This window comes from Lutra lutra, chromosome 4 (genome assembly GCF_902655055.1).
Source record: "Lutra lutra chromosome 4, mLutLut1.2, whole genome shotgun sequence".
NCBI lineage: Eukaryota > Metazoa > Chordata > Mammalia > Carnivora > Mustelidae > Lutra > Lutra lutra.
The window spans coordinates 62,651,323-62,663,950 of record NC_062281.1 but is presented as its reverse complement, the minus strand read 5'-3'; the positions used below and the strand labels follow the sequence as shown (position 1 = coordinate 62,663,950).

The following is a 12,628-nucleotide window of genomic DNA, read 5'->3' as shown; positions in this document are numbered from 1 at the left end:
CTGGAATTTGAATTTGCCATGAAATACTCTTCTTCTCAGAAACTAAATACATTTCTAACAACAGAAAGCCATTTAATTGGAAAGATATGAAAAATTGGACAGCTGTCACGAATAATACATACTGTACTGATATCAAGTTTCTAATATTTTTCTCCAATAAAATGTTAAACATATAACTCTTCAAAGGGGAGGAGTTTGATGATAATGGAAATAAAAATATTTTGACCTAAATAAAAATAGAAATATTAAATTTTGTGGGATACAACAAAAAGAATACTTAGAGGAACTTGATAGCACTTACTGCATGTATTAGCAGGGAAGAAAGATTTAAAACCAACAACCTAAGCTTCAAGCTTTAGGAAACTAGAAAAAGAAGACCAAGTTAAATCAAAATAAAGCAGAAGAAATAATAAAAATCAGAGAAGTCAATGAAATTGAAAATAGGAAAATGATAAAGAAAAATCAATGAAATGGAAAGTTGGCTCCTGAAAAGATCAATAAAATTGATAAATCTCCTGCTAGGCTAACCAAAGCAAAAAAAAAAAAAAAAGAAGAAGAAGAAGAAGACAAAAATCATTAATATCAGAAGTGAAAAGGCCATCACTAGCAATCCCTTAGACATTAAATGGATAATAAAAGAGCATTATGAATAACTCTATACCCACCAATTATAATGGTAAGAACCATTCCTTGAAAGACAATCTACTCACACAGAGAGAAATAGATAATCTGAATAGCTTTATATCTATTAAAGAAATTTAATCAATAATTAACCTTTCAAAACAGGAAGCACTAGGCCTAGATGGGTTCACTGGTGAATTCTACCAAATATTTAGTAAATAAATGATACCAATTTTTTTACAATCTGTCTCAGAAAATAGAAGCAGTAAAAACATTTCCTAATTTAGTCTATGAGGTCACTGTTACCCTAATACCAACACCAGACAAAGACATTATAAGAAATGGAAACCCCAGGCCAATATATCTCATGAACATAGATGCAAAGATTCTTAAAATATTAGCAAAACTGAATCCAACAATGTATAAAAGATTTATACACCATGACCAAGTGGGATTTATTCCAGGTAAGAAAAGCTGTTTCCACATTTAAAAATCAAATAATGTAATTCATCATATCAACAGACTAAGGAAGACAAATCATATGATCATATCAACAGTGCAGAAAAAGCACTGGACACAATCCAACACATATTCATGATACAAACTCTCAGCAAACTAGGGGCAGAGGAAAACGTCCTCAAGCTGATAAAAAAAATATCTACAAAGAACATGTAGCTAACAACACACTTAATGGTGAGAAACCAGAAGTTTTCATGGGAACAAGACAAGGATGTCTCCTCACCACTCCTGTTCAACACTGTATTGAAAGTCCTGGCTGATGGAATAAGATAAGAAAAGGAAAACAAATGATATTCAGAATAGAAAGAAAGGCATAAATCTGTCTTCATTCAAAAATGACATAACTGTTTACGTAAAAAAGGAAATACCAAAGAATCAACATGAAAAACTTCTGGAACTCATAAGTGATCATAGTGAAGTTGCAGGACACAATATACAAAAGTCAATTGCTTTCCTAGATACCTGCAATGAGCAATTGGAATTTGAATGAAAAACGTTATATGATTTATTAGTACCAAAAAAGAAAGATAAATCTAAAAATATGTATAAAATCTATATGAGGAAAACTATAGGACTCTGATGAAAAAGTAAATTAATGGAGAGATATTCCATGTACATGGATAGGAAGATTCAATATTGTCAAGATTCAATATTTTCAGTTCTTTCCAACTTGATCTATAGATTCAATACAATTCTAAACCAAATCTAAGTAAGTTAGTTGATGGATACTGACAAGCTGACTTTAAAGTTTATGTGGAAAGGCAAAAGACCCAGAATAGCCAACACAAAATTGAAGAACACAGAAGAGTGATACTCCCCATCTAAAAGACTTATTCAAAGTTACAATAATCAAGATAATGTGGTAATAGTTAAAGAATAGACAAATAGATCAATGAAAGAGAACAGAGAGCCCAGAAATAGACCCACACAAAGTTTGCCAACTGATCTTTGACAAAGAAGTAATAAAGCAAATGGAGCAAAAGATAGACTTTTCGACAAATGGTGCTACAAATACTGAGCAACCACATGCAAAAACAAATAAATAAGTAAAAAGGAATCTAGAAACTGACCTCTACTTTTCACAAAAATTAACTCAAAAAGGATCAGAGACCTAAACTGAAATAGCAAAACTATGAAACTTTTAGATTACATAGGAAACAAACTAGGTGACCTTGGGCTAGGCAATGAGTTTCTAGATATAAAACCAAAAGCATAGTCCATGAAAGAGAAAAACGCCTAAAATTGACTTGATTCAAATTAAAAACTTAAGCTCTTTGAAAGATACTGTTAAGAAATTAAAAAGACAAGCCACAGAATAGGAGAAAGAACTTATCTGATAAAGGACTTGTATCCAAAACATACAAGAACTCTTAAAACTCAATAATAAGAAAACAAGCTCATTAAAAAGTGGGTACAAGATTTGAACAGGCACCTTACCAAAGAAGATATACAGAGCAAACAAGCATATGAAAACATACACAACATAATATTTCATTAAGGGAATGCAAATTAAAACAACTAGATACTGCTACATACCTATTAGAATGGCCAAAATCTGAAATACTGATGACACCAAATGTTGACGAGGTTGTGAACAGGATTCTCATTCGTTGCTTATTGGTTCACAAAATGGTGTACACTTTGGAGGACAATTTGACAATTCCTTATAAAACTAAACATATTCTTATAATACAATTCAGTGATCACGCGGCTAGGTATTTACCACCCAAGTGATTTGAAAACTTATGTCTATATAAAAAAAGTTGAGCATAAATATTTATAGTAGCTTTATTTATAATTGCCAAAATTGGAAGCAACCAAGATGGCTTTCAGTGGGGCAAGGGGAGGCTAGCATTGCTAGTTGAGGGGTAGGTGTGATTTTCTTGAGCCCAGTAAGTAAATTACAATGTTGCTAAATAATCAGATAAACCTCACCATATTTCTCAAGGTACGTGAATACTTACATATTTCCACCAGAAGATGTAAATTTTATTTTATTAAGATAGTCAAAACATGACTAACAAACTCATTTTTCAAAATAAAGATTTATTTATGTATTTGAAAGAGAACATGTGAGACAGCCAGGGTGGTGGTGGGTGGGGTAGGGAAGAAAAAGGGAGAAGGAGAATCTCAAGCAGACTCCCCATTGAGCATGGAGCCTGATGCAGGGCTGAATCCCATGACCCTGAGATCGTGACCTGAACCAAAATCAAGAGTCAGACACTTAACTGACTGAGCCACCCAAGTGCCCCAAAATCATTTTATTTATTTATTTATTTATTTATTTATAAAAAGATTTTTATTTATTTGACAGATCACAAGTAGGCAGAGAGGCAGGCAGAAAGAGAGAGGAGGAGGAGGCAGGCTCCCAGCTGAGCAGAGAGCCCCATGTGAGGCTCGATCTCAGGACTCTGGGATCATGACCTGAGCCGAAGGCAGAAGCTTTAACCACCGAGCCACCCAGGCGCCCCCCACAAAAATCATTTTTAAAAATGAATGCAAAGGATTTAAATTGCCAAGAGTAGATCTTAAAAGTTCTCATTACAAGGGAAAAAACCTGCAACTACATATGCTAGTGGATGTTAACTGGACTTACTGCAGTGAACATTTCACAATACGTACAAATATCATATCATGTTGACACCTGAAACTAATCTAATGTTAAATATCAATATCTTAATAAAAAAAGTTGCTGTTTTTAGTTTTTAAAATGAATTGAAATTTTAAGATTAAACTTTCATGTTCAAGTTATATTATTTTGAACGTATTACACATATCTACGCAAAGGAGACTATAGTTTTCAATATTTAATTATAAACACATTAAAATAATTTTTGAACTTAAGATTCACGAGGAGATACAGGCTTCTAAGTGATACTGCTTAATACCATAGACTTAAAAGATAGCTATTCTTCATAACTTTAAAAATGCATAACACCAAATAATCAGTCCTTATATGTATGGCCTGAAAAATCCTTGCAAGATTATCTTTACATATTCATTATGACCTAACAATTCCATGAACAATACAAGGACAGATATTATAAAGCATGGGAGGAAGCCACATGTATACATTGTGCATTCATTCTGTACTGTATAATTCCTTGAAACTGAAAGGCAGAACCTTGGCCATACAGAAGACCAGATCATACCTAGAGTCTAATTTTCCAATGTAGATAATGACCTTAAACCTAATAGACTATTAAAAGAAAAACATCTGAAATTATTTCAACAAAATAGACATGATTTTAACCATTTTTTATTTTTATCATAAGACAAAAACATTAGGTTATATGTTATAAATCATTGATTCCTTCTAATTCTTCAATGATTTTATGGATTCTATTATTCAAAACTTCCTTTTTATCAAAGACCAGTCTACAATCTTACATAATTAGTAAGAAAGGAAAATTAACACCAAAAGACTTAGGCGGAATCCACAGTTATACTGCAAATGTAAATAAACAAATGAACCCAAACCTCTAAAATCAGACTAACTCTTCCTTGAATTTCTCAAGTAACCTACATTTCTTTTTAATGTGGAAACTCCCTGAACCTTCTACTTCATAAGGAAGGGTGATCCATACATTTATTTTAGTGGGAAGTGGTAAATAAAAGAAACTTGAAAAATATTATTTTCATTCATTCTTATGCTGTAGCCATACACTGAAATTGAAATGAGTACCTGAAACACTAAGCACTGATTCAAATAAAATCTAAAATAAATAATTTAATATTGAAAATCATATAGACATTTTGAGGGGCGCCTGGGTGGCTCAGTTGTTAAGCACCTGCCTTCGGCTCAGGTCATGAGCCCAGTGTCCTGTGATCGAGTCCCACATCAGACCCCCTGCTCAGCAGGAAACCTGCTTCTCCCTCTCCCACTCCCCCTGCTTGTATTCCCTCTCTCACTGTGTCTGTCAACTAAATAAAATCTTTTAAAAAAAATCATATAGACATTTTGAAAATCATACTTTTGCATTGTTTCCTACATGACAGGGCTTTGTGCCTAACCCTCCCCACTCTTTCACTTGGTACGCCTTTGATAAATAAAATTCACTTAAAATAATGGCACATTTCAGAGACAAACTTTTCTGATAGGACTAAATTGGTATTTTTCAGAAAGAGCTAATCAACCTTAATTTTTAAAAAAACATGATTAAGTTTTCACTACTTTGTTTTGTACTGTACTCTTCCCAATCAAAATGTCATGATGAATTAAGTAAAATTACTCTGCGGTCTTTTCTCATTCTGTTATTCCACAAATCCTGAAGAGTTTCTCCACTTGTTCACATAGCTATTCTAATTCAAAGCTCCTGTTAGTCCTCAAGAAGTTGGGATGACCCAGATGGCTCATACGAATACATGAGATCTCTCTGAGACTGGGACAAGCCATTATCTTTCCTCATGATGCGATATGAAATTAATGGAAGTGGAGAGGAAAACTCTGTAACAGCTTCTATAATAAATCCAATTTTTGACAGCAATTATATAGATGCTAACTCTAAAGGACTTGTATACTAGATTCTGTGAATACTGTATTTACACATGTGAACGGAGTAAAAAATATACCAAGCTACTTTTTAAAAAATAAAGGGAAACAGATTACAATAATCAAAGATTAGAATGTTTGGAATTGAACTGTGCAGAAATAGTATTTATAGTTCACTGGAATACAAGTTTAAGAATGATGTAACTTCCTGCTGTAGAACAAAATAGTGTTCGTCTACATTTAAGAAAAAATGTGAAACACTAAAACCTGAAAGGAGATTTTTTTTCTTATGGGGGACATCTGGTAATATTTGCAAGACAAATCTATAGTCAAGATTGAAATTAGCACCTGTTCCATAAAATTCGTTTTCATGATTTAAAATAACCAACTAGAATTAACACACTATGATCGCATTGTGATAGAAGTGTATTTCAGGGGAAGACCATTTTAACCTGGCTTGTAGCAAAGAGCAGGCTTTGGCTCTAAAAATAAAAGGGAAAAGGAAGCAAACTCTGCAATTGTTTGAGGATAATAGCTCACTTCATAATCCATGAAAGGAGAGACTACATTTTTAATAGGACAAAGGTGAGACGTATAAGAGAAAATATAAGAAATACAGGTAAAGACCAATTCAGGAAATTAAGCCAACCATATTAAGAGTTTCAGAGAAAAAAAACTAAAGGAGGGAAAGAAATGTCAAAAACTTGGTAGGAAAATTTCCAGAGATGGAGAGATGTTCACTGGAAAGGGCCCATCGAGGCTTGTGCAGAAGTATGAAAATTCTCATGCCTTATGAAATTCAGAGTAGGACTTGAGTGGGAAGGGTGAGCCAGAGGAATCATGATTTTCCATTATTAACTCTGATTTTTTTTATTTTGGAGAAACATTAAATATTTAATGATAATAAACATTGAATTTGAGGTAATATTTATTTTCATATACAATACATGGGCAAATATTTATAATTATAGTTAATAATTATAGCTCAATATTTCTAATTATGTATCCAAAACACCGTCTCTCTTGAAAATTGAGTATATTTACAACTAACTAAAATCTCAGTTTCAAGGGCTTTTGAAGTTACATAATTTATACTGAAAATTTTCAGCAAATAAAAATAAATAAAGTTATTGCATGGAGCACTGGGTGTGGTGCAAAAATAATGAATACTGTTATGCTGAAAAAAAATAAAAAAATTAAAAAATAAATAAATAAATAAATAAATAAAGTTAATGCCACAATCCTGCTGTTGGACTTACATGTAGGCTGCGCCAAAACTTGCCAAAACTGTGAAACCGCTGCATGAATATAGGACTGTCAAAAAAATGCATTTAAACCCGCAGAAATCTAGCCTGCAGGATTAATAAAGTGCACATAGTTACCTGCTGCGGGATCTGTAACCGCTTGGCTGGTGATGCCAGATGGTGGCTCCTGAAGCTGGTAAGTGGCGTTTGTGGACGGTGTGGTCGGGCTGGTGTTGCTGCTCGTCATATAATGCGCTGGATACGGGGAGCTATTATAATACTGTGCGTACTGACCCTGGCCGAAGCTCGGGTAAGATGGGTAGTCCTACCAAATCAAACCACACAAGAGTAATCCATCAGAGGATGTTGCTGCTTATTACTCCCTTTTCAAAGTATAACTATGTTTGTGTTTCTGGGTCTTCTCTGAATTCACAAAGGGGCACACAAGTACACGCAGACGAAGTGCCCAGACTTGCCAACAAATCTGACGTAAGATCAGACACACTCTCCCTATGCCTTCTAGTCCATGATGCATGACCAGGTAAAATGAAATGAATCCAAAAACCAAACGCTCACCATGGAAGACTCTTAAAGTGATTTTTAAAAGAAAAATATATATGTATTTTAAAAGGCTTAGGTAAAATGTCACTCACAGTAGAATATAGACAGATCTTTCTTTATATAAGAAAATCATCTCGCATTTAAAAAAAAAAATCTCTCAAGTTAAACTGGCTTTTAAAATTACCTGCTGTGAGCTGTTAAATCCAGAGGAATTTGTGAGTGAATTATTTCCTGTATATAATCCTGATGATGTTGTAAAACTGCTACCTGAAACAAAATGAAAAGAAATATGGTTGAAAAAATATGCAAGAATAATGTACCTGTAAGAAATCATTATTTAGATAACACAGAGAGTTGAAATTCATTGCAAATGCATTTGGTTTCTCTTCAAAACCAGAATCCACCGCCATGACAAAAACAGTGTTTTCTTAAAATCGTTGACAATTTTAGTTCCACCATATTGCAAAACATTAAAGAGTAGAGAGATTTAAATTTCTGAGGACATGAGTAACTCATATAAAATTATGGGCAAAACGATACATTTGTGCAAAAAAATATTAGACACTGGGCTTTCCATTTTGGTTTGTGAGACACACCAGGATTTTTTCATGGCTTTACATTAAATATGCTTAATGAAAAATGATGGGACCTGATCAAAGGATCTTTAAAGTTCTTGCAGGCTCAAAAACTACAACTACTTTCAAATACTTTCAGACCTGTGCTTGTCACTATAACGGCCTACTGAAAAAGCTGATTATTTCATTACACAGAAGAATAAATGGCAGCCTTTAAAGTATTTGATAAGACAAGGACCAAAGAGGGACACGATCAATGTTTTATGTATTACGTGTGCTCTCTAGGTAAATTCTATTTGCTGAATGTCTACATGTGTTCAACAATAAATAGTAGGCACTGGGCAGGATACAAACATAAAAGCAAATCTCCATTCCCTCTCTCATTTTATTTATTTATTGTTAAACTACTCAAAGCAACACTTTCATTTCATTTCATTTTTGAGAGAGAGTGTGTGCCTGTGAGTGGCAGGGAGAGGGAGAAGAAGAGTCGTAAGCAGGCTCTATGCCCAATGCTGAGCTTGAGACGGGGCTCAATTCCAGGATCCTGAGATTTTAAACCGATGGTGAAATCAAGAGTCCACCGCTTAGCCAACTGAGCCATCCTGGTGCCCCAATAATATGCTATTTCTGATGATCATATTAGCAAAGATTTTGAAAATATGAGGGATTGGTAAATGTATAAACCAAGGCATCCATACGCTACAAAGCAGGAATTTACGTACAAACTTTCTGGCTGGTCTCTTTAGTCAGTGATAAATAACTTAGCCCGACATTTGCTGTGAGAAAAGAATGCATGGATTTATACAAAGAGATCATTAGCAAAGATGCTCTTCAGTGCTGTTTTTAATAACATAGGAAGCATTCCCAAATCCTTAATACATGTAATTCAGGAAAGGGAATATTATGAAGACATTGAAATGGTATCATAATGATGTTTAATTACATGGAAAATTTCTTCATATTATTTTGCTACAGTAAAAATGAAAACAAGGAAAATGTTTTGATGATTTCATCTGGAATATTTTTGAAAGCATACAACATTTTTAAAAAGCACAAAAATCTCAGAAACATTATCTATGGAAGGGCATAGCCGTTGGTCACATAATATTCAAGAAGCCAAGGCACATTTCAGACTTTTCGACCCAGAAGCTGTGTTGCTTCTATAAACAGAAAAACCTTTTCTTTTAATTAAAATTTTATGGCCAATGAATGTGTTGGCATTTGAAGGAGAAAGTCTTCAGTGTGAACTAGCTCTTCACAGATGCTTTCAGGTATGGTGCACGAGTGAATCCAAGCCAATTACTTATTTGCTACTCAACAGTTAAGTACTACCTCAAGAGTCAGAAAACAGGGTTTCCAGTCATCACTTACAAGCTGTTTGGACTTTGGACAAATCACCCAACCACTCTAAGATCTAACTTCCCCATCCATGAAAACTCTACTTAGTAAGGTTCTTCAACAGATCAAGTGAGGTAATGTTTTGGAAAGCATCGTGCCGGATCTACAACAGCGCACCAGTGTTAGAAGCTGTTACTGTTTATCTCAGTAAACATTTCTCAAATTCTCCACTGCATTTCTGTACCTTTTCTCTCTCCTTACTTTCCCAAACTAGATAAATAGGACTTAATCTCTTTGCATATCTAAAATTCTTTTCCTACTTATTTATCAGACATCTCTGAACTTTGAAAACCTGATAGAAGCCTTTGTTATTTTTATTAAGGGAAAATATTTCCTAAGATAGTTTCAAATTTGGTTATCACAGACTCATATTTGAGGTTTCTTTCTTTGTGACTTTCAGGAATACCAATTGTTCAAAGTTCCCATAACCCCCATCACAGATAAGCAAAGAGCTCCCGCACTAATATTTATTCTGCCATGAAAACTGGGGCTTCAGGTAAGCTTCCCCTATTACTGTCATTAGCATGGGACAATCACAAACTTCTAAACATATATTAAGTGCTGGACTCGTGGTGGTAATTACATGGGGATAAAAGAATGACTGAGACATAGTTTGGGACCTCACAGGACTTATCAGGATGACATCGGTTTTGTTTTTTTTTTAAGTACTGGACCTCATGGGCATGTGACTCACTCTGTATTTATCAGCGAATAATTAATCAATATTGATATTTTATATATAAAGCAAACTTACACTGAACAGCGTAAATTTGCCTGGTAAAAATAAAATTTAAATTTCTTTTGGATAAGAGTGCAATATCAATACTTTTTTTAAACTTTACTATATACATTTAATAGGAAACATTACTTTGGGTTATGACTTGTTACTTTCATTTAAAACTGCACATTTCTAGGTTATGACTTGCTACTTTCATTTATACTACACATTTTTGAACAATAAATACTGACCTCAACAATCCCTATCCACCAAGAAAATGAGTACGATATAGAAAATATATTTTTAAAATGGGTGTTTTCATTCCATAAGTTATTCCCTGAAACAAAGTAGAAAAGGCCACGGAAGCTATATTGGCACATATAGGCCACTGAGGTATGACCAAGTAAATCACAGTTCAGTACTTGAAATGGTACCCAAGTGACTTTCCAGACTTAATGCTACTTCTAAGGCTATACATTAGCTGGAGTTCAACATAAGTTATAGTCATTTACTGGCTGACAGCTGGCTGAGATTCCATTCCATTTAGTACACTGCAGCAGGCGTAATGGCACTCCTGAGGCCTAGGAGACTTAATGCAACTTCCAAAAGGGTCTAAGTTACTTCAGGGAGAGGGGTACACACTAGGGACTCAGGCTCAGGCAATACTCATTTTTCACCACCAGCATTGGATCTGTAGGGCCACACCACCTGCCTTCACGTAGGGCTTAGGCAAAGAGGGCAGCTAACTTTCAGTCTAGGCCACCAGCCCTGGCTTTCTGCAACAGCCTCCTTTACTGGTTTCCGGCCCATCTTCCGGCCCCCTCCAGTTCGTTTTCCACAAAGGTAGAATATTTTCTCTAATGTGCATATCTGATCTTCTCACTCCCCTGTTTTGTTTTGTTTTGTTTTTAACGTAATGTTAGTGGCTTCCTCTTGCCCTCAGGATAAAATTCAAACTCCTTCCCAGAGCTTATTTATTAGACCCTGGTCTGGTTCCAGTCTATCTTTCGGACTTCTCTGGTTTCGTCCCAGGAACCTTAACCCAATCCAGCCAGATACACATTCCAACCTAACTTCACACAAATGAAGCAACGTGTGGTTCTTTTAAGGTGGCTTTTTGCACCTCTTACTTCCTCCCCATTGTATCCTGACTAATATCTCATCAACTTCATAACTCAGCATGGACTAGAAACCTTTCTTCTCAAACACCTTCCCCAAATTCCCCTCTTCTCTTTCCTCCTAAGCCTGGATTACTGAATCTCCTATCTGTCTACCTACCTATCTACCTCCGTAATGTATACATAGTATTATATAAATCATATATACTTTGATACATTATATATTTCTATTATATAAATTTATATATAACTTACATGTATAACATATATTTATATATTTACATTAGTACGTTTGTGCATAATTTATTGTATAAATTTATATAATAGGCACACAAATTTATATATATTTATATACATCTAGGACTACTCATCAGTGTTTTAAGCTAATTAGTATTAATTAGAAAATTGATACAAATCAAATACTCGTCATGTTTTTTTTTTTAAAGATTTTATTTAATTTGTGAGAACACACTTGCATGAAGGGGAGGGAAGGGGATGGGAGAGGGAGAGGCAAACTCTCCATTGAGCACAGAGCCCATGTGGACGGAGCTTGATCTCAGGGCCTTGAGATCATGATCTGAGTCTAAATCAAGAGTGGGACACAACCGACTGAGCCAGCCTCAAATAATAATTACATTTAAACTCATTAGTCCCTTCCCTATTAAACAGGCTAAAAAGAAATCTTAGAGCTTATAGAATTGGATGTTTGTAGTCAACCCCTACAAACATAACCAGAATACAAAATAGAGTAACAGTAAAGATCGACAATGTCCCTGAGTACTTACTATGTGCTAGGAGTGTGTTCCTCTGTTATATGCTTTATCTAAACCCAACAGCTTGATACTATAGGCAGTATTAATATTCCCACTTTGCAAATAAGGAAACAGAGGGTTAGGTCAAGATCATACAGCTTTAATGGGGTAAAAGTGAAATTTGAACCCAGCTCCGTCTGGTTTCAGAGTCTACACAATGCTCTCTCACAACCTCTTACCTTCTCTATATAGCTTTATAGAAGCCCTGAAATTCACTCTAGTTTTCTACAGGACTATGAAAAACATCAGAAGCAAAATAGATGTGCATAAGTACAACTGATAGCACTTAAAGGTTACTGAGTGCTGGCTCTGAGCCAGTAGTTTCCATGTTACAGCTCCCTGGGCCCTCCTAACTGCCTCATGAGAGGAGAACTTACACCCCACTTTACAGATGGGCAAACCACCAAAGATTATGAAGAGTATCCCAGGCCACCTGGCCCCAGAGGCTATGTTCCTAATCCCCACAGTAGATTACCTCTCAAAGCAATTGGGACCAGGGTGGTGGGGAGGAGAGAGGGGTTGGAGAAGATCTTGGAAAAAAATTATTTTTTAGCATATCCAACCTACAGC

General features: G+C 34.9%; 1 protein-coding gene across 13 annotated transcripts in view; it reads right to left on the bottom strand.

Annotated features, from left to right (window-relative positions):
* Window positions 1-12,628, bottom strand: part of EYA1 (EYA transcriptional coactivator and phosphatase 1) — a 361,580-nt gene that overhangs the window by 104,053 nt on the left and 244,899 nt on the right. For all 13 annotated transcript variants that reach the window (XM_047727622.1, XM_047727623.1, XM_047727635.1 and 10 more), the window contains 2 exons: window positions 7,622-7,704; window positions 7,015-7,201 (listed from right to left, as the gene is read on the bottom strand). In XM_047727622.1, the coding sequence (XP_047583578.1) occupies window positions 7,015-7,201; window positions 7,622-7,704 (270 nt within the window). The remainder of the gene's footprint in view (window positions 1-7,014; window positions 7,202-7,621; window positions 7,705-12,628) is intronic.